Here is a 23,454-nt window from a genome sequence, read left to right as displayed (position 1 = left end):
TCTTACTCGTGGCACATTCACTGAAACACAGCTGACAGACATGCTTCAAATCTATGATGGGTAATAGAGATATTCCGATCCCAAGTTAAAAGGATCTGTGAGACACCAGCACAAGAGAGGACATCCACTACAAAGGATTCCACCAGAGTAACCAAGGATGATATGTAGACATTAATAATGTTGGACTCAAGGACCCTGCGGAACCCCAAACTTTAGAGTTTTGGGGTCAGGCGCAAATGGTGGCATCCATACAGACTGGCACTTGTTCAACAGAAAAGAGCCCAGCCTTGACAAGGCAGTCCCATCTACCCCCATACCTGCAGGTGGTGCATCAAGATTGGATGGGAAACCATATCAAATGCCGTAGACAGATTTATTAACAGTAAGGCAACGTTCCTAATGTTGTCTAACTGCAGGGGTGATGGTATCAGAAACTTCCACCAGCATGGATTCGGTGCTTCTGTGAAGGATGGAACGACCTGCAGGTCTCAAGATAGCCAGAGAGTTGAGTATTCATCACTTTTTCAAGGATCTTAGAAAAGGCAGGCAGGAGAGAAATAGGCCTATAATTAGCCAGGACAAATTTGTCCGCTGAGGTTTTTTTTTTTTTTTTTTTAAAGTGGAATCAACTTCGCATTATTTCAGCAGCTGAAAACAGGGGCTTGGCAAAGTGAATTATTTAATAGAGAATTCAGGATGGGGTTTATAATCTCAGCATTTAGTAGCTAGAACCTAAGAGGGACACGATCTGTCAGGAAAGCCAGACTTGCAAGGTTTAAGAGCTTTCATGGAATCTTCCAAAGAGATGCTAGTAAACTGTCAAGAAGCAAGAATATACAATGGGAATTATTAAAGGCTGCTCCTCCAACCCTTTAACCTTGAATGAGAAAGCACTGAAGGACTAACAAACTTTTTTTTTAAATTTGAAAACCCTTTTTGGCTTTCTTATTAGAGCTGGCAATTCCCTCAGCAAAACACTTTGCTTGAGCTTTTTTCTTCACACGATGGTAAGAGTCCAGCTCCCTTTTATACTGCTCCTTGCCCTTAGGCAGATAAAACTTACACCATGCTCTTTCAAGATTTTACAATGTTGCCAAATTAATCTGAGCTCCTCATCAAACCAAGGGATGTCTCAAAGCTCCCGACCCAGACTTGATGGGTGCCACCTGATCAGCCATACTCTCTAGCCAGCAATTATTTGCCAAAGCATCTGTTTCCATCCTACATGATAGCACCAAGGCACTATTCATGAGGGTACACGTTATTTCCTCAGTATTCGCCTTGGCCCAATTGCGATGAGGAATCAAAGGACCAGGCCCTCCACAACTAGGGCCATGCTCCAGTGAAAGTGAATGGCACAGTGATCTGACCAGGTGTTGCTTAGAACCTCTACAGCCTTGATACAACCATTCAAAAACACGGGATGAAGTAGATGACCTGCAAATGAGTGGGCTTATCCACAAATTTAAATTCCAGGCATACAATGTACAAAACAAGGCTAGAATGATGATCCTCAGGCGTGTCCAAATAGATATTAATGTCTCCTAACACATAAAAGTTGGAAGATTTTAGAAGGTAAGTAGATAAACATTCATCCGGTGAGACCAGATATTCAGTTGTCAACCCAGGCGAACAATAGATTAACATTCCGGCTACAGATTTGTTAGCTGAGGGAGAAAGGTGAAAGTCCAGAGAATCAGCCCGTTAGAGTGCATTACCTAAAAATGAGTGAATTTCAAAGACCGCTTTTTTAACAATAGCAATTCCCCCACTTCTCTTACCAACCTCATCATGGTGGATAATCAAATAGCTCACAGGAATTGCAAAAGCAATTTCTAGTGATGAACTGTCGCTCATCTATATTTCAGCGAGAAAGAGGATGTCCAAATATTCTCCTCTAAGAAGTTAAAAAATGTGCAAAGTATTTTAGTGAAGAGACCAAACATTTACTACTGCAGCATTCATCTTCAGAGTGTTAGCAGAATGATTCCTAAGCCAGAGGGCGCTGATATTCAAGGGGGACGGACATATATTAGTTGCTAACAGAGAACTAATATCGCTGTGGATATCAATATTCAAAGAGACCTGAGAAGCGTAAGCACCCTGAATTTCTAAGGAACATAGATGACACGAAAGCGGCAGTGATGAGATGGGCACATCAAACTGGCAAGAGCAGGCTACACCTGGAATTTAAGGTAGGAAGCACATAAGAAGAATATATTCTACTTGTACTCCTATGGGAATACATTTAGGCAGCATGACTGACGCAGAGAGTGGGCAGAGTGTGGAAAGACATAGAAGGGCTAGCCTTAGGTGCAACTTTGGCATGATAGCGGTGCACCCGCTGTGCATCTGTGCACCAGCCTCCCCTTACATCACTTGCAGCCATGCGTCGCAGCAACTAGACCACATATTTCCAGACTGGCAGCTGCAAAGTTCAAGAGGCACAAAAACGCACTAAACACTTCGTTATCCTAGGAGCCAGCACAGTTTAGATAGGTAAAACACAGTCAAATAAGCACAAGTAAAAACCGATTGCTCATCCAACTAAATCACAAAATCGCTCAACATAGAATACTAAAATGCCCCAAAAAGGGCCAACTGACCTAGAAGCGCGTCTTTGCGTTCAAAAGTGTTTCTGATCTTCAACATGGACCTAAAGTTTCATAAGCTTGGAAACTGGATTAGTGAGTTGGTCAGAAAGTTAATTCAATACAATGACTATCTTCCAAGTTTGAAAAACCAGCCTGAACAATGTAATCTGCCTGGTACAAGGACTAATATAGCAATTACAAGTTACAAAGGTCTGAAATTGAGAATGAAAGACTTAAACAGTCTCTTGCACATTAACAGTCTCCAAGATCAGGGTTACTGATGTGCTAGAATGCCACTATACAGTTATGGATTAAAGATACTTTGTTGCTTATGACAGGCTTTGCACATAAAATAGATAGGAAACCTAGAAGTAAACACCCAAAAACGCGCAACTGTGATGCATGGAAACCGAAGTATCACCAAGGAAGTCAATGCAAACATCTTCTACACACTTTGCAGAGGCTCACCTTTTTGTTCCTTTGAGAGCTGCTCAGCTTGGTCCCAAATTTCAGTGGCAAAGAGGAAGTTTGATGTAACCTGAACATAGCTGGCTGCCATCTGGTGAATTCTATATGGAATAGTTACAGAAGAACTGCCCCCAGAGGGGTTGGTGGGCACAGAGGAATAATTTCCGGTATTGCCTGGCGATAGCTTTGGCGAGACCGGGGAAGGCATGCTGACTGTCTTACTGTTAAGAGAAAAAAAAAAAATCTAAAATGTGACAAATACAAAAGCAGGAGTATTTTTATTTTTACCTATAGCAAACTCTATACAAAACAAATCATTAGCAAAGTAACAGTATATTTGTATTAAGGGTCTTTCACAATTTCAGCAACAATAATTGTGACGATAAGAAATATAAATTTGTATGTAGTCTGAAAAAAATATAATAAAACTGTCAAGCATACTCTCTAACTTCAATCTCTGTTACTGCTCAACCGCTGTTGGGAAAAACCATCCAACTGGTGTCACCAAAAAGATCTTTTTAAACGTGTACTAATAATACAATTACTTGAGCCAGGTATTTAACTGTGATTAATTTTAAAAGGTGGGCAACTAACTGCTTGTGCTGTGTACTGCATTCAGCAAGTGCAATGTGGTGACAAGTTTATGTAATTTTTGCAGAGATTCAATAAATACTTTACTCAAGCAAGTGACATGTTGCAAGCAAGATGGATATCACATTTTATTTGCAGTATCAGTAACGGTTTTTGGCACCGTAACAACAGCGGTGTCATAGGCTACTTGAGGCTCAAGATGCATTGACAGGTTGCTCAGTCTGCCAAATGGCATTATCTCTCTCATCCCTATTGTCCTTGTTTTAATATATTTTTAGAACAGGGAGACTATAGCAAATATACATAATAGAAGATTCACACAATTGATCAATTCTAAGAATGAAGCATAGAATAACACTAAGCAAATCTATATATGATTGTAAAAATTATTAAATAGATTACAAAAATTGCAAAACAAATTCTCATAGCCCAGTAAATTGTTCTGCGGACACCCATCCTAGCCACAATCTTAAACACTGCTTGCATTTGTTCCTTTTGTTCTAACTATTCTGAAAAGCTACAACATATTTTCTGTAATTTTGCAGTATTAAATATCTGCTAATTTTCATAAAGTAAATGAGGAGTGAAGTTTTTCTGTTACCCCTTGGTACAACATAATTTATAGGTTTGGATGGTAGCTATGACCGAGGAACGCAACCAGAAACAGAATACTCCCCGTACATAGAATATAAATATACCAATAGGAAATATAAGCTGATGGAAGCCCCCTTACACCATGCTTTTAAGAGTTTTTCATTTGGGTATACTTGTCCTCATTGTATGTTTAAGGATTTCAGACTGACTTACACTTTTTCATTCTACTCTAATAGAGATTATAACCAGGAGGCTTAGCAAGGCTCCTTACTGGTTGCTACACAGGAACTGTGACGTACGACTTTACTGATTACTTTTGACTGTAAATCTAACTTTTGGTACTTTTTGAGTACAAAATGAGGGATTTCTTACCATTGTTCCAATGAAGGCTCTTTGACTTACACGTCTAGTAATTTGGAGGTTAGTGTTATATGGAAAATGTCACTTACCCAGTGTACATCTGTTTGTGGCATGAGACGCTGCAGATTCACATGCTGTGCATTATCCTGCCATCTAGTGTTGGGCTCGGAGTGTTACAAGTTGTTTTTTTCGAAGAAGTCTTTTTGAGTCACGAGATCGAGGGACTCCTCCCCTTTCGTCTTTATTGCGCATGGGCATCGACTCCATCTTAGATTGTTTTCCCCGCAGAGGGTGAGGTAGGAGTTGTGTATATAGTAATAGTGCCCATGCAATGGAGTAAGTATGTATGTACATAATGTGTCTAAAAGTGATAAATATTTACAAATTTACAAATGTACAAGTTTTATCAACACCTAATATATATAATTTTTATCAATTTATAAGGGCTACAGGCTCCCGGGGAGGCGGGAGGGCGCATGTGAATCTGCAGCGTCTCATGCCACGAACAGATGTACACTGGGTAAGTGACATTTTCTGTTCGATGGCATGTGTAGCTGCAGATACACATGCTGTGCATAGACTAGTAAGCACTTATCTCCCCAAAAGCGGTGGGTCAGCCTGTAGGAGTTGAAGTGGTTTGAAATAATGTCTGTAATACTGCCTGTCCTACTGTGGCTTGTTGTGTTAACAAATCTACACAGTAATGTTTCGTGAATGTATGAGGCGTAGACCATGTGGCTGCCTTACAGATTTCTGTCATAGGTATATTTCCTAGAAAGGCCATTGTGGCGCCTTTCTTTCTAGTGGAGTGTGCCTTCGGTGTAATAGGCAGGTCTCTTTTAGCTTTAACATAGCATGTTTGAATACACTTTACTATCCATCTGGCAATGCCTTGTTTGGATATTGGATTTCCTGCATGAGGTTTTTGAAAGGCTACAAACAACTGTTTTGTTTTGCAAAATTGTTTTGTTCTATCAATGTAATACATTAGTGCCCTTTTGATGTCTAATGTATGTAATGCTCTTTCGGCTACTGAGTCTGGTTGTGGAAAAAAGACTGGGAGTTCCACAGTTTGATTTAGGTGGAACGATGATATAACTTTTGGTAGAAATTTGGGATTTGTGCGTAGAACCACTTTATGTTTGTGTATTTGTATAAAGGGTTCTTGTATAGTAAATGCTTGTATTTCATTTACTCTTCTAAGAAACGTGATAGCTATTAGGAAGTCTACTTTCCAGGTTAAGTATTGCATCTCACAAGAATGCATGGGTTCAAATGGTGGACCCATGAGTCGTGTTAATACAATATTGAGGTTCCATGAGGGAACTGGTGGTGTTCTTGGAGGTATGATTCTCTTTAGACCCTCCATAAATGCTTTTATGACCAGGATTCTAAAGAGTGATGTTGAATGTGTAACTTGCAGATATGCAGATATTGCTGTAAGATGTATTTTAATGGACGAAAAAGCTAGCTTTGATTTTTGTAAGTGTAATAAATAGCTTACAATGTTTTTTGTGGACGCATGTAGTGGCTGAATTTGATTATTATGGCAGTAATAAACAAATCTTTTCCATTTATTTGAGTAACAATTTCGTGTAGTAGGTTTCCAAGCTTGTTTAATGACCTCCGTACATTCTTGAGTAAGGTCTAAATGTCCAAATTCTAAGACTTCAGGAGCCAGATTGCTAGATTGAGCGATGCTGGATTCGGGTGTCTGATCTGCTGTTTGTGTTGAGTTAACAGATCTGGTCTGTTTGGTAGTTTGATATGAAGTACTACTGACAGATCTAGTATTGTCGTGTACCATGGTTGGTGAGCCCAAGTTGGTGCTACTAGTATTAGTTTCAGTTTGTTTTGACTCAATTTGTTTACTAGATACGGAAGAAGTGGGAGAGGGGGAAAAGCGCAAGCAAATATCCCAGACCAACTCATCCATAACGCATTGCCCTTGGAATGAGGGTGTGGGTACCTGGACGCGAAGTATTGGCATTTTGCATTTTCTATTGTTGTGAATAGGTCTATTTGTGGTGTTCCCCAGTTTTGAAAGTAAGTTTGTAGTATCTGGGGATGAACTTCCCATTCGTGTATTTGTTGGTGATCTCGACTGAGATGGTCGGCTAACTGGTTTTGAATTCCTGGTATGTATTGTGCTATTAGGCGAATGGGATTGTGATGCCAAATCTTCTGTGCTAAGAAACACAGCTGTGATGAGTGTGTCCCTCCCTGTTTGTTTAGGTAATACATTGTTGTCATGTTGTCTGTTTTGACAAGAATGTGTTTGTGGACTATTAACAGTTGAAATGCTTTCAATGCTAGAAACACTGATAGTAGTTCTAGTTGATTTATATGAAGCTGGCTTTGTTGAGTATCCCATTGTCCCTGGATGCTGTGCTGGTTGAGGTGTGCTCTCCACCCTATCATGGAAGCATCTGTTGAGATCACGTATTGAGGCACTGGGTCTAGGAATAGCCGCCTTGGTTTAAATTTATAGGATTCCACCATTGAAGCGAGGAGTGTGTTTGGCAGTCTATCAACACTAGATCTTGAAGTTGACCCTGTGCTTGTGTCCATTGTGTCGCTAGGCACTGCTGTAAGGGCTACATGTGTAGTCTTGCGTTTGGGACAATGGCTATGCATGAAGACATCATGCCTAGAAGTTTCATCACTAACCTCACTTGATAGTGTTGGTTTGGATGCATGTTTAGTATTACATTTTGGAATGATTGTACCCTTTGTGGACTTGGAGTGGCAATCCCTTTTTGTGTGTTGATTGTTGCTCCTAAGTATTGTTGTATTTGACACGGTTGTAAGTGTGATTTTTGGTAGTTTATTGAGAACCCTAGCTTGTGAAGGGTTTCTATGACGTATTTTTTGTGTTGAAGACACTGTTTCTGAGTGCTGGTTTTTATTAACCAATCGTCTAGATACGGGAATACGTCTATGTGCTGTCTCCTGATACGTGCAGCTACTACCGCAAGGCATTTTGTAAATAATCTTGGTGCTGTTGTTATCCCGAATGGTAACACTTTGAATTGGTAATGTACTTCTTGGATTACAAACCTTAAGTGTTTACTGTGGGAAGGATGTATGGGTATGTGGAAGTAAGCATCTTTGAGGTGTAATGTTGACATGTAGTCCTGTTGTTTGAGCAAGGGAATCACGTCTTGAAGTGTCACCATGTGAAAGTGATCTGATTTGATGTAGAGATTTAGTGTTCTGAGATCTAAGATGGGTCTCAGTGTTTTGTCCTTTTTTGGTATTAGAAAATACAGGGAGTAAACACCTGTTCCTTTCTGATGGTTGGGTACTAGTTCTATTGCTTCTTTTTGCAACAACACTTGGACTTCTAGTTGTAATAGATCCAAGTGCTGTTTGGACATGTTGTGTGCTTTTGGGGGCACATTTGGTGGTAATTGTAGGAATTCTATGCAATAACCATGTTGGATAATGGCAAGGACCCACGAGTCCGTAGTAATGTTTTCCCAATTTTTGTAATAATCTGAGTCTCCCCCCCACTGGTGTTATGTGTTGGGGATTTGTGACATTGGAGTCACTGTTTAGTTTGTGGGGTTTTTGGGCTTTGGAATTTCCCTCTTGTCTTAGGGATCTGTCCACCCCTATACTGTCCCCGAAAGCCTCCTCTTTGGTATTGGCCCTGGTATGTGGGTCTGGCCTGTGAGGTTGAAGGTTCTGTGCTTTGGGCCCGAAACCCCCCTCTAAAGTGTGGCTTCCTTAAGATGCCTCTGCTGTGTGGGGAGTTAAGCGCACCCATGGCTTTGGCCATGTCCGTGTCTTTTTTTTTTAGCTTTTCTATAGCTGTATCCACCTCCGTCCCAAACAACTGTTGTCCATTAAAAGGCATATTCAGCACAGCCTGCTGGATCTCTGGCTTAAATCCGGAGGTGCGTAGCCATGCGTGTCTCCGAATGGTGACCGCCGTGTTTACTGTTCTGGCTAGCTGTGTCCACTGCGTCCATAGCCGATCTTATTTGGTTGTTGGAGATACTTTGGCCCTCCTCCACAATCTGTTGTGCACGCTTCTGAAACTCTTTGGGAAGGTGTTCAATGAAATGTTGCATTTCATCCCAATGTGCCCTGTCATATCTTGCCAATGAAGCCTGTGAATTGGCAATTCGCCATTGATTGGCTGCTTGTGCTGCAACCCTTTTCCCTGCCACATCGAACTTTCGACTTTCTTTGTCGGTGGTGGTGCATCCCCAGAAGTCTGTGAGTTTGCCCTTTTCCGGGCTGCCCCTACTACCACTGAGTCAGGTGTTAGCTGTTGAGTAATGTACACAGGGTCCGTAGGGGGAGGTTTGTACTTCTTCTCCACCCTAGGTGTGATGGCTCTGCCTTTGACTGGGTCTTGAAACACCTGTTTCGCGTGTTTTAACATGCCTGGTAACATAGGCAAACTTTGGTATTGGCTATGTGTTGATGACAGGGTATTGAATAAGAAGTCATCCTCTATAGGTTCAGAATGCAGTGCTACGTTATGAAAAGTAGCTGCTCTGGAAACCACCTGCATGTAAGCAGTACTGTCTTCTGGTGGCGATGGTCTTGCCAGGTAGCAATCCGGACTATTATCAGATACTGGTGCATCGTATAGATCCCATGCATCTGGGTCATCTTGGCTCATCCCTGTGTGCGTTGGTGATTGCATCATTGGGGGTGTTGCAATTGGGGACAGTTGCGGTGAGTGCTGTGGCGATGGCTGTGGTGAAAAACGTGGTGGAGTTTTTTCTTTAGTCATCTTTGCTTTGGCTGTTTTTCAGTTTCCTGGAAAGCGAGTTTCCGTTTCATTTTAAATGGGGGAAGAGTTCTTATTTTCCCTGTGTCATTTTGTATATGGAGCCTTCTTTGTGTAGTCTGGCTCTCCCATCTCTAGTTCTTGTCCAAACCTATGGCTTTGTAGTTGTGAAGAAAGGCCTTGTTCCTCGGCATAAGAGCTTTGTTTCGGCTCCGAGGCTGGATGTTTCGACACCGAAACCTTTTCAGCAGTCTTTTTCGGCTCCGAAGCAACTTTTTTCAGTTTCGGGGTGCCGATATCTCGGTGGCGAGTTTGGTCGGAGCCGGTATCTCGACCAGAGTCGGATGTCTTCGGCTCGTGTGTACCCTTTTTCGGTGCTGATGCTTGGTCACCGTGCTTACGTGTTAAGCCATGGCCTGTCGGCGGTGGCGTCCCCTGGGTTTTCATCATTTTGAAGTGAGTTTTGGGCGGGGCTGTTTTACTCACGGTTTGATGCCTCGTCGGCTGCTCACTCTCTGGCTCGTCAGAGTCCGAATCAGGAATGGAGAATGTCTCCTCTTCTTCGAAGTCGGGGTGTCCAGCCGGCGTCGACGCCATTTGAAGCCTTCGAGCTCTCCGGTCCCGTCGCGTCTTCGACCGAAATGCCCGACAGGCCTCGCACGTATCCTCTTTGTGTTCGGGGGACAAACACAAATTACAGACCAAATGCTGGTCTGTGAAAGGATACTTAGCGTGGCATTTGGGGCAGAAGCGGAATGGGGTCCGTTCCATGAGCCTTGAAGAAGCACGCGGTCGGACCGACCAGGCCCCGCCGGGGAGTGGAAGCCCCGAAGGGCTACCGGAGCTCTTCTGTTCTTCGGTGTCGATGTGCTATTACTAACCCGATACCGAGCGCAAACAATACCGCCGAATTTTCCGAATGTTAACAAACTTTTCCGAACCCAAACACGGAGCGAAGAGGAACACGTCCGAACCCGATGGCGGAAAGAAAACAATCTAAGATGGAGTTGACGCCCATGCGCAATGGAGCCGAAAGGGGAGGAGTCCCTCGATCTCGTGACTCGAAAAGACTTCTTCGAAGAAAAACAACTTGTAACACTCCGAGCCCAACACTAAGCAGGACCGCTTCAAACATGGAGGAGGTCTGAGACGCGGACGCTGTTAAATCAAGTACAGCGCAACAGTGTTTCCTTTGAGATTTAGACTATAAATGAAGGATTGCCTCAGAGTTAGAGGCAATTACAGAGGCAAGTATAGACGCGCGTACTGTATAATGAGTACAGCGCAACAACGAATTGCTTACAAACGAAGGATCGCTTCGGGGATAGAGGCAATTAGAGACACGCACGCTGTACAATGAAGCACAGCGTAACGGTAGCCTCTCCTCAATGTGGATTTTGGGTGAATGCGTGAGCAACAACAGTACGGTGTACATGAGGCTGCATTCAGAGGAGTACAAGGTAATAATATCTTGTGTCTTTTTGCCTTTGTGAACATTGTGATTATTGATATGCCGTTGCCGAGGCTCTGATTCTATTAAAGGAGCATAACAGCAATAGTGAATTACTCAGTATAGTAGAACAATCAGTTGCTTTGTTTTATATCAAAATGTATGCAATGAACTGCCCTCACCTCCCTTGGTAATGACTACTGCAGGAGTCGAGTGGATGATTTATGAGTGAAGTAACATTTGGTTTTTCATCCACATCCGTATATTGCGCAGTATAGTAAGAGTTTATCCAAGTCATCACCGCAAACATGGCTTCCGACTGGGAAGTCCGACGGAAGGAGAAATCTAGGAAGATGTTTTTTTTCCCAAATGGAGGGTTACAGCCCACTCAATCTGCTCAAGGCAGTATTGGAGATGAAGTGAAACTACAAACGCTATATGATAAGTTGGAAAGTTTACACAAAAGAGAGCTTTCCAAATGGTGTGCGGTAGAGTCTTTGCAAAAATATATCGAAGTTGAGCGAGTCCCAAGGGGTTTGAGAATCTACACCATACCAACGTATGAAGATTTTGATCAGGAAATGTTAGTAGAATGGGCTGAAAACTCTAAACAGAGTTCATTAAACATGATGCGGATACTAATTAAATATGCAGCTAAGGACAGGAGTAAAATATTAGAAGAGATTGACAAGATTCGTCTGGAGATACTAACGATTATTACACAAGAAACATTGGATGACTTCATGCGAAATTTGGAAAAGAAACTAATTTAGTTGGAGGAAGACATTACCACCAAAAACAAAGAAAGTTTATAAGAGATTTTAAGGATTATCAAGCAGGTCGTATCCTAACTTTTCATCGGAAATACGATCATATGTACAAGGAAGAGGTATCTGAATTAAGCTTAAAGAATTTAGAAAGTACAGCAGCATCCACAGAGGAACTAGTGGAGAGTGTGGTTTCAGACGGAAACCTGTCAGATGTATCGGATACAACACTGTCTAAGGGTCTGGTAGTTGACAAGGGAACGGAGAGATCTCATTTTTTTAAACAATTTCAACTTTTGAATCAGGGACGGATGGATCAGTACAACGATTTTCAGTCTCAGAGAGGCAGAGGGGGAGGGCCCAGGGGAAAAAGAAGAGGAACAGATAGGCAAAGAACAGAAGACGGAGAAGGAAACTCAAGATCGGTGGGAGTGGCTACCCGTGCCCGAAAGTAAATAACATGAATGTTATTAATTTGTCAAGCAGGATATTATCCAATGACGAAAAGAGCCTCCTGTCCCTGGGCCTTTCCTTTTCCCAACAGGCTGTTTCAATTATGTACAAACTAGAATAGACATCTTCAAATTAATTTGAAAGTTAAAATTGAAGAAATGGTATCAGACTAAAGTTAGTAACATGAAGAAAAAGGAAGTACAATGTGAATATAGCAACTTGTGTATTTCAGATATTGAGATTTTACATACACTTGCAGATTTGCATGATGGGATATCTGTACACGAGGATGCAATTTTGAATTTAAAGGGATTGGGTATTTCTTTAGATGATCCTTGCCCCAGTAATTTGAAGCCTAAGTCTACATTCCTACCGGCCATTCAATGTGATGCTATTAATGTATTTGAACGTGAAGTCATCAAACATCTAAAAAGATTGAGACATAAGGGGAGAGATGGTAAAATGAATTTATCCAAAGCACAGTGGAAAGCTCTTCAAGAATTAAAAAGAGATCGGACTATTGTTATCTGACAGTCCGACAAAGGTGGCAATGTAGTGGTCCAGGATGTCAGTAAATATGTGGCTGAAGGGTTAAGACAGTTGAGATCAAGCGAGTGTTATAAACAAATTTGCTATGAGGATATTAAATTGATGAATGATTAATATTATGGCATGTTGGTTGACTGGAGGGAGAAAGGTTTATTAGACTGGGATGAATTTTTGTTCCTTAAATGTGATCATCCCAGGATTCCAATATATCTTTTACCTAAGATCCATAAAAATAGGACAAACCCCGCCAGGTAGACTGACAGTTTCGGCCATGGGCTCTCTCTCTTAGAGAATACATCAAAGTACATAGATTATTTTTTTCGTCCTTTTGTTGAGGCATTACTATCTCATTTGAAGGACACAACACATTTTTTAAAGATTATTGAGGGTATCCAGTGGTAGGATAATTATCTCCTTACTCTAGATGTTACCAGCTTATATACCTGCATAGATCATGATCTAGGAGTGAATGCTACTAGACACTTTTTAAGGGCAAGATCATTGTCCTTTCATTCAGTAATGCTGTGTGATATGATGAGGTTCTGTCTCAGGAACAACCTATTTATTTTTGACAACAAACTGTACAAGCAGTTGCAGGGTACAGCTATGGGTACATGTTTTGCCCCCACAGCTACGCAAATTTATTCATGGGCTGGTGGGAGGAACAGGTATCAGAAACAATGACAGAATTTGATAAGAATGTAATTCTATGGTGTTGTTTTATAGATGACATCTTTGTAATTTGGAAAGGTGATGAGAAGTCAGCTGTGAATTTTGTGCAGGAACTGAATGAAAATGAATACAATTTGAGATTCACTAAACACTTACATCCTAGACAAGCGGAAATTTTAAGATGTGGCAATTACAGCAACCACAGATGGTTTGATTTCAAAATTACATAGGAAAGAAACAGCTGGTAACAGTTTACTGGATGCTCGCAGTGCACATCCGAGGAGTCTAATACAGAGTATCCCTTATGGGGAGCTATTAAGAGCTCGGAGGAACTGTGGTAATGAGTTGGATTTTCATCAAGAATGTGATAAGATGTGTGAGAGATTTAAAGAGAGGGGCTATGGGGCTAAGACTATTGAACAAGCCAGACGTAAAGTGTAGAAATTAAGGAGGGATAATTTACTCTACCATGTTGATAATAACAAGAATAGAAGTGAGGATAAGGTTAGACTTGTAACAACATTTAGTAACCTAGCCTAAGAGGTACAGAAGATATTTAGTAAGAGCTAAATAGGCAATAGAGAACGTATGTTGAGGATAATGGAGTCACGTTACATCATAGACTTTGAAACATTGGACCCTATGGGGCTGAATTCTAATGAAGAACTAAGCATACATTTGGGATGAATAATGTATGTTGTAGGTGTATTTAATTTAATTTTGAAATTTTGATGTGGGTTGAGTTATATTTCTTTCTTCTTATATTTTTTTCAGTTTCTTGGTTCATACAAGAAGAGGACTATATTAGATCCGAGAATAAGAGGAAGGCTAATATTGCGCATGAAAAATTAGGTACAGAACAGCAGCATGGTAAAGTAATCCTGCCCACTTGGGCAGTACTATATCGTTGGGTGTATGTTTATATAGGTCGTTTACATAATAATCATTAGTTTGATGCAGCAGGAGATGTATTATGTAGGAGATTGCCAAGAAATGAAAGTATTTTGATAATTTTGTTGAAAATGACCAAACTATAAAGATACAGTGTATAAATAAAGCTGCTATGTAGGTAAACATAGGTACACCAAGATGGCCGCCATTGGTATGGATCAAATTAGTCCTTCTTTTATGTTATTGTATTAGGATATTTAAATGAGATGAAGAAATGATGCTCTATCCGTGATCAAGGCTGATTGCCGAAACGTGTTGGATTTGTTTGATTTGCAGTGAATAAACTCTTGAAATTGCATACGGAGGTGTCCTGGTTCTCTTTGGAACAAGGAAAGAACGTTGGAGATATATATATATATATATATATAATGTCACTTACCCAGTGTACATCTGTTCGTGGCATGTTACGCTGCAGATCCACATGCTGTGCACTGTTCCTGCCATCTAGTGTTGGGCTCGGAGTGTTACAAGTTGTTTTTCTTCGAAGAAGTCTTTTCCAGTCACAGGACCGAGTGACTCCTCCCTTTCGGCTCCATTGTGCATGGGCTTCGACTCCATCTTAGATTGGTTTCCCCGCAGAGGGTGAGGTAAGAGTTGTTAAAGTAAGGATACTAGAGGTACCCATGCAATGGAGTAAATGTGTATGTACATAGAGTATTAAAACAAAATTATTTAGATATATACAATTTCAATTCAACTAAAACGGCTACAGGCTGCCGGGGAGGTGGGAAGGTGCATGTGAATCTGCAGCGCAACATGCCACGAACAGATGTACACTGGGTAAGTGACATTTTCCGTTCAATGGCATGCGTAGCTGCAGATACACATGCTGTGCATAGACTATAAAGCAGTAATCTCACCAAAAGCGGTGGTTAGTCTGTAGGAGTTGAAGTTGTCTAAAATAATGTTCTTAGTACAGCCTGTCCTACTGTGGCTTGTTGTGCTAACACATCTACACAGTAATGCTTAGTAAATGTATGAGGCGTAGACCAAGTGGCTGCCTTACAAATTTCTGTCATTGGTATGTTACCAAGAAAATACATTGTGGCGCCTTTCTTTCTAGTGGAGTGTGCCCTTGGAGTAATGGGTAATCCTCTTTTAGCTTTTAGGTAGCAGGTTTGTATGCATTTGACAATCCATCTGGCAATGCCCTGTTTGGATATGGGGTTACCTGAATGTGGTTTTTGGAATGCTACGAACAATTGTTTTGTTTTTCGAAATTGTTTTGTTCTGTCAATGTAATACATTAGCGCTCTTTTTATGTTTAACGTATGTAATGCCCTTTCTGCTACTGAGTCTGGCTGTGGGAAGAAGTCTGGGAGTTCTACCGTTTGATTTAGATGAAACGTGATATGACTTTTGGTAAGAATTGTGGATTTGTACGGAGAACCACCTTATGTTTATGTATTTGTAGAAAGGGTTCTTGAATAGTAAACGTCTGTATTTCGCTGACTCTTCTAAGTGAAGTGATGGCTATTAGAAAGGCTACTTTCCAAGTTAAAAATTGGATTTGACAAGAATGCATGGGTTCAAATGGTGGGCCCATGAGTCGTGTTAACACAATATTAAGATTCCACGAAGGCACTGGTGGTGTCCTTGGGGGTATGATTCTTTTTAGTCCTTCCATAAAGGCTTTAATAACTGGAATTCTAAAAAGGGATTTTGTATGTTTAATCTGCAGATAAGCAGATATTGCAGTGAGATGTATTTTAATGGAAGAGAAGGCTAGATTGGACTTTTGTAAGTGTAGTAACTTACAATGTTTTGTGTGGAGGCGTCTAGTGGCATAATATGATTAGCCTGGCAGTAACAAACAAATCTTTTCCATTTGTTAGCGTAACAATGTCTGGTTGTGGGTTTTCTTGCTTGTTTAATGAGCTCCATACATTCTTTAGAAAGGTTTAGATATCAAAATTCTAAGACTTTAGGAGCCAGATTGCTAGGTTGAGCGATGCTGGATTCGGGTGTCTGATCTGTTGTTTGTGTTGTGTTAACAGATCTGGTCTGTTTGGTAGTTTGATGTGGGGTACCACAGATAGGTGCAACAGTGTGGTGTACCATGGTTGGCGAGCCCACGTTACTGCTATAAGTATTAGTTTAAGTTTGTTTTGACTCAGTTTGTTGACCAGATAAGGAATGAGCGGGAGAGGGGGGAAAGCGTAAGCAAATATCCCTGACCAGCTGATCCATAGAGCATTGCCCTTGGACTGAGGGTGTAGGTACCTGGAAGCGAAGTTTTGGCATTTTGCGTTTTCTTTTGTTGCAAATAGATCTGTGTTTGGTGTCCCCCAGCGGTAGAAGTGATCTTGTAGAATCTGGGGATGTATTTCCCGTTCGCGAGTCTGCTGTTGATTGCTATGGTAACTTCAGAGTGGGGAGGGGTCAATGGCCTGAAACAGGTGGTGGTCTCCTCAAATATCCCTGTAGACTGTTTGCTTGGAAATTACCTGGAGTCCTCAGCATGGGCTGAGGTAGAACTCAAAACCCATGCAGTCATGCTGGGTATCCCTGAACTGGTGTGTGTCAAGACAAGGGCACAGTGCAAGGCTCAGGGTGAAAAAGTGGTGTTGGAGCCTGGAAAAAGGGCCCAACCCTCCAAGAGAAAAGGAAAGAAGACTGGGGAACCAGCTTCAACACAACAAGAGAAAGAGAACCTCTTCCCAGGAAGAAGTTCTGCCCTCTGAGGGAACTGAGCCCATGGAGTTAGAACCTTATCAGGTTGAGCTCCTAGGCCCAGGGGGACCCACAAGGGAACAGTTGTGTAAGGGACAAGAAACATGTCCCTCTCTTGAAGGCTTTAGGCAGCAAGCTGCTGAAGAGTGCAAAGGAAAAATCACTGGAACACAGAGTCTATTGGGAAGATGGACTCCTCTACACTGAGGCAAGATATCCCAAACCTGGTGCCACTAGGAGAATTGTAGTGCCCCAGGAGTTTAGGGAGTTCATTCTAACCTTAGCTCATGATATTCCACTTGCTGGGCATTTGGGACAGACCAAGATTTGGGAGAGATTAGTCAACCATTTCTATTGGCCCAACATGTCCCAGAAGGTAAAGGAGTTCTGTGTCTCCTGTGCCACCTGTCAAGCCAGTGGTAAGACAGGTGGACACCCAAAGGCCCCCCTCATTCCACTTCCAGTGGTGGGGGTCCCCTTTGAAAGAGTGGGTGTGGACATAGTGGGTCCACTTGAACCTCCCACAGCCTCAGGGAACCAATACATACTAGTAGTAGTGGTTCATGCTACTAGATACCCTGAAGCAATTCCCCTTAGGTCCACTACTGCCCCTGCAGTAGCTAAAGCACTCATTGGTATTTTTACCAGAGTGGGATTTCCTAAGGAGGTGGTGTCTGACAGGGGTACCAACTTCATGTCAGCATACCTGAAACATATGTGGAATGAGTGTGGGGGTGACTTACAAATTCACCACACCATACAATCCACAAACCAATGGTCTTGTAGAAAGATTTAACAAGACATTGAAAGGCATGATCATGGCGCTCCCAGAAAAACTCAAAAGGAGATGGGATGTCCTCTTGCCATGTCTGCTTTTCGCTTACAGAGAGGTGCTTCAGAAGGGAGTAGGGTTTTCCCCCTTTGAACTTCTGTTTGGCCAGTCTGTCAGGGGACCACTAGCTCCTGTAAAAAGACTGGGAGAGACCTCTTCATGAGCCTAAACAAGATATAGTGGACTATGAACTAGGCCTACGTTCAAGGATGGCAGAGTACATGGAAAAGGCAATCAAAAACCTTGAGGCCAGCCAACAGCTCCAGAAGATGTGGTATGACCAAAAGGCTGCTATGGTTGAATTTCAGCCAGGGCAGAAAGTCTGGGTTCGGGAGCCTGTGGCTCCCATGGCACTTCAGGACAGATGGAGTGGCCCTTACCCAGTGCTAGAGATAAAGAGTCAGGTCACCTACCTGGTAGACCTAGGCACTAGCAGGACCCCCAAAAAGGTGATCCATGTGAACCGCCTCAAACTCTTCCATGACAGAGCAGATGTGAATCTGTTGATGGTAACAGATGAGGACCAGGAAGCTGAGAGTGAACCTCTCCCTGATCTCCCCTCGCCAGACCCTAAAGATGGCTCAGTTGATGGAGTGATCTATTCAGACACCCTCTCTGGCCAACAGATATCTGACTGTAGGAAGATCCTGCAACAGTTTGCTGAGCTCTTTTCCCTAACCCCTGGTCAGACACACCTGTGTACCCATGATGTGGACACAGGAGACAGCATGCCTGTCAAAAACAAAATTTTCAGACAGTCTGACCAAGTTAAGGAAAGCATCAAAGTGGAAGTCCACAAGATGCTGGAATTGGGAGTCAATGAGCACTCTGACAGCCCCTGGGCTAGCCCAGTGGTCTTAGTCCCCAAACCTCACACCAAAGATGGAAAGAGAGAGATAAGGTTTTGTGTGGACTACAGAGGACTTAATTCTGTCACCAAGACAGATGCCCATCCCATTCCAAGGGCAGATGAATTAATTGACAAACTAGGTGCTGCCAGATACTTAAGTACCTTTGACTTGACAGCAGGGTACTGGCAAATCAGAATGGCACCAGGAGCAAAAGAAAAGACAGCATTCTCCACACCTGATGGGCACTACCAGTTTACTGTGATTCCTTTTGGTTTAAAGAATGCCCCTGCCACCTTCCAAAGGTTGGTGAATCAAGTCCTTGCTGGCTTGGAGTCCTTTAGTGCAGCTTTTCTTGACGATACTGCTGTCTTTAGCTACAGCTGGCAGGATCACCTGGTCCACCTGAAGGTTTTGAAGGCCCTGCAAGCAGCAGGCCTCTCTATCAAGGCATCCAAATGTCAGATAGGGCAGGGAACTGTGGTTTACTTGGGACACCTTGTAGGTGGAGGCCAAGTTCAGCCACTCCAGCCAAAGATCCAGACTATTCTGGACTGGGCAGCTCCAAAAACCCAGACTCAAGTCAGGGCATTCCTTGGCTTGACTGGGTACTACAGGAGGTTTGTGAAGGGATATGGATGAACAGTGACACCCCTCACAGAACTTACCTCCAAGAAAATGCCCAAGAAGGTAAACTGGACGGTAGAATGCCAACAGGCCTTTGCCACCCTGAAACAAGCTATGTGCACAGCAGCAGTTCTCAAAGCTACACATTACTCCAAGCAGTTCATTGTGCAGACTGATGCCTCTGAACATGAAATAGGGGCAGTTTTGTCCCAAACCAATGCTGCTCCCTACCTCCTGCTAATGAAAGCAACAGGCTGGTCAAGGCCATCATCATTTGAGTGCCATTGAGAGGGAGGCCTTGGCTGTGGTTTGGTCCCTGAAGAAGCTGAGACCATACCTCTTTGGTACTCACTTTGTAGTTCAAACTGACCACAGACCTCTCAGATGGCTAATGCAAATGAAAGGTGAAAATCCAAAACTGTTGAGGTGGTCCATCTCCATACAGGAAATGGACTTTATAGTGGAACACAGACCTGGGACTGCCAATGCAGATGGCATTTCCAGGTTCTTCCACTTAGAAAATGAAGAGGGGGTGGGGGGGGGAAGAGAGGGTTGTGTAAGGAAATGCCTCCTTGGCATGGTTACCCCCTGACCTTTTGCCTTTGCTGATGCCAAGTTATGATTTGAAAGTGTGCTGAGGCCTGCTAACCAGGTCCCAGCACCAGTGTTCTTTACCTAAACCTGTACTTTTGTTTCCACAATTGGCACCCCCTGGCATCCAGGTAAGTCCCTTGTAACTGATACCCATGGTACCAAGGGCCCTGATGCCTGGGAAGGTCTCCAAGGGCTGCAGCATGTCTTATGCCACCCTAGGGACCCTTCAGTCAGCACAGACACACTGCTTGCCAGCTTGTGTGTGCTGGTGGGGAGAAAATGACTAAGTCGACATGGCACTCCCCTCAGGGTGCCATGCCAACCTGACACTGCCTATGGCATAGATAAGTCACCCCTCTAGCAGGCCTTAGCCCTAAGGCAGGGTGCACTATACCATAGGTGAGGGCATAGGTGCATGAGCACTATGCCCCTACAGTGTCTAAGCAAAACCTTAGACATTGTAAGTGCAGGGTAGCCATAAGAGTATATGGTCTGGGAGTCTGTCATACCCGAACTCCACAGCACCATAATGGCTACACTGAAAACTGGGAAGTTTGGTATCAAACTTCTCAGCACAATAAATGCACACTGATGCCAGTGTACATTTTATTGTGAAATACACCCCAGAGGGCATCTTAGAGATGTCCCCTGAAAACATACCCGACTTCCAGTGTGGGCTGACTAGTTTTACCAGCCTGCCACACACCAGACATGTTGCTGGCCACATGGGGAGAGTGCCTTTGTCACTCTGTGGCTAGTAACAAAGCCTGTACTGGGTGGAGGTGCTTTTCACCTCCCCTTGCAGGAACTAACACCTGGCGGTGAGCCTCAAAGGCTCACCCCCTTTGTTACAGTGCCCCAGGGCACTCCAGCTAGTGGTGATGCCCGCCCCCTCCGGCCACGGCCACACTTTTGTCAGCAAGGCCGGAGGAGATAATGAGAAAAACAAGGAGGAGTCACTGGCCAGTCAGGACAGGCCCTAAGGTGCCCTGAGCTGAGGTGACTGACTTTTAGAGATCCTCCATCTTGCAGATGGAGGATTCCCCCAATAGGATTAGGGATGTGCCCCCCTCTCCTCAGGGAGGAGGCACAAAGAGGGTGTAGCCACCCTCAGGGCTAGTAGCCATTGGCTACTAACCCCCCAGACCTAAACACACCCCTAAATTGAGTATTTAGGGGCTCCCAGAGCCTAGCAAGATAGATTCCTGCAACCTAACACGAAGAAGGACTGCTGACCTGAAAGCCCTGCAGAGAAGACGGAGACACCAACTGCCCTGGCCCCAGCTCTACCGGCCTGCCTCCCCACTTCAAGAAAAACTGCAACAGCGACGCATTCCACAGGGTCCAGCGACCTCTGAAGCCTCAGGACTACCGTGCATCTAAAAAGACCAAAAACTCCCGAGGACAGCGGCTCTGCTCCAAAGAAGAAACATCTTTGCAACAAAGAAGCAACTTTTAAAGACCACACGTTTCCCGCCGGAAGCGTGAGACTTTGCACTCTGCACCCGACGCCCCCGGCTCGACCTGCGGAGAAACAACACAACAGGGAGGACTCCCCGGCGACTACGACCCTGTGAGTAGCCAGAATTGACCCCCCTGACCACCCCTAGCGACGCCTGCAGAGGGAATCCAGAGGCTCCCCCTGACCGCGACTGCCTGCTTCAAAGAACCCGACGCCTGGTAAAGACACTGCACCCGCAGCCCCCAGGACCTGAAGGATCCGACCTCCAGTGCAGAAGCGACCCCCAGGTGGCCCTCTGCCTTGCCCAGGTGGTGGCTACCCCGAGGAGCCCCCCCCTTGCCTGCCTGCTTCGCCGAAGAGACCCCTGGGTCTCCCATTGAAACCTATTGCAAACCCGACACCTGTTTGCACGCTGCACCCGGCCGCTGAGGGTATACTTTTTGTGCTGACTTGTGTCCCCCCTGGTGCCCTTCAAACCCCCCCTGGTCTGCCCTCTGAAGACGCAGGTACTTACCTGCTGGCAGACCCGAACCGGGGCACCCCCTTCTCCATTGAAGCCTATGTGTTTTGGGCACCACTTTGACCTCTGCACCTGACCGGCCCTGAGCTGCTGGTGTGGTGACTTTGGGGTTGCCCTGAACCCCCAACGGTGGGCTATCTTGGACCCAACTTTGAACTCTGTAGGTGGTTTACTTACGTGCAAAACTAACAAACACTTACCTCCGTCAGGAACTGTTGAAAATTGCATTGTGTCTAGTTTTAAAATAGCTTATTGCCATTTTTGTGAAAACTGTACATGCTATTTTGCTAATTCAAAGTTCCTAAAGTACCTACCTGCAATACCTTTCATTTGAAGTATTACATGTAAATCTTGAACCTGTGGTTCTTAAAATAAACTAAGAAAATTTATTTTTCTATACAAAAACCTATTGGCCAGGAATTGTCTTTGAGTGTGTGTTCCGTATTTATTGCCTGTGTGTATGTACAACAAATGCTTAACACTACCCTCTGATAAGCCTACTGCTCGACCACACTACCCCAAAATAGAGCATTAGAATCATCTCTTTTTGCCAATATCTTACCTATAGGGGGAACCTTTGGACTCTGTGCATGCTATTTCTTACTTTGAAATAGTACATACAGAGCCAACTTCCTACAAGGATATATAGTGAGTAGACGCCTGTTCCTTTCTGATGATTGGGTACTAGCTCTATTGCTTGTTTTTGTAATAGTGCTTGGACTTCTATTTGTAATAGGTCTAAGTGTTGTTTGGACAGATTGTGTGTTCTTGGTGGCACATCTGGTGGGAAATTGGTGAATTCTATGCAATAACCATGTTGGATAATTGATAGGACCCATGCGTCTGTGGTAATATGTGTCCAGTTTTGATAATATGCGGTTAGCCTCCCCCCACTGGTGATAAGTGTTGGGGTTTTGTGACATTGAAGTCACTGTTTGGTCTGGCTTGGTTTGGTTGCCTGGAACTTTCCCCTTCCTCTTGGGAATTGTCCTCTATAGGAACCACGAAACCCTTCCCTTTGATACTGTGCCTGATAGGTGGATCTTGTTTGAGAGGTAGAAGGCTCTGATGTTTGCTGTCGAAAACCTCCTCTGAATTGTGGTTTCCTAAAAGTGCCTCTGACTTGTGAGGAGTAGAGCGCGCCCATGGCTTTGGGCGTGTCCGTGTCTTTTTTTAACTTTTCAATTGCTGTGTCAACTTCCGGCCCAAACAATTGTTCTTAGTTAAATGGCATGTTCAACACCGCTTGTTGGATCTCTGGCTTGAATCCAGAGCTTCTTAACCACGCATGCCTGCGAATGGTTCGTTCGTGCTGCCGTGTCTGCAGAGTCTAGTGGGGACCTTATCTGGTTGTTGGATATGGCCTGTCCTTCTTCCACAACCTGTTGGGCACGTTTCTGGTGTTCTTTGGGCAAGTGCTGTATGATGTGTTGCATCTCGGCCCAGTGTGCCCTGTCGTAGCGAGCAAGTAGGACTTGCGAATTAGCAATCCGCCATTGATTGGCTGCTTGTGCTGCCACTCGTTTGCCCGCTGCGTCAAACTTCCTGCTCTCTTTGTCAGGTGGTGGATCATCTCCTGACAATTGAGAGTTTGCTCTCTTTCTTGCTGCTCCTACAACCACTGAGTCCGGTGTAAGTTGTTGTGTTATGAACACAAGGAGGCTTGTACTTCTTCTCAACCCAAGGCGTGATAGCCCTT

General features: G+C 43.7%; 1 protein-coding gene across 4 annotated transcripts in view; it reads right to left on the bottom strand.

Annotated features, from left to right (window-relative positions):
• The window catches only part of AFF4 (ALF transcription elongation factor 4), a 902,368-nt gene that overhangs the window by 72,246 nt on the left and 806,668 nt on the right, over window positions 1–23,454 (bottom strand). For all 4 annotated transcript variants that reach the window (XM_069244725.1, XM_069244727.1, XM_069244726.1 and 1 more), the window contains one exon: window positions 3,063–3,283. In XM_069244725.1, coding sequence (XP_069100826.1) covers window positions 3,063–3,283 — 221 coding nt within the window. The remainder of the gene's footprint in view (window positions 1–3,062; window positions 3,284–23,454) is intronic.

Source organism: Pleurodeles waltl, chromosome 7 (genome assembly GCF_031143425.1).
Source record: "Pleurodeles waltl isolate 20211129_DDA chromosome 7, aPleWal1.hap1.20221129, whole genome shotgun sequence".
Lineage (NCBI taxonomy): Eukaryota > Metazoa > Chordata > Amphibia > Caudata > Salamandridae > Pleurodeles > Pleurodeles waltl.
Note: the sequence above shows the minus strand (reverse complement) of the source record. Positions and strands in the feature narration are given on the sequence as shown.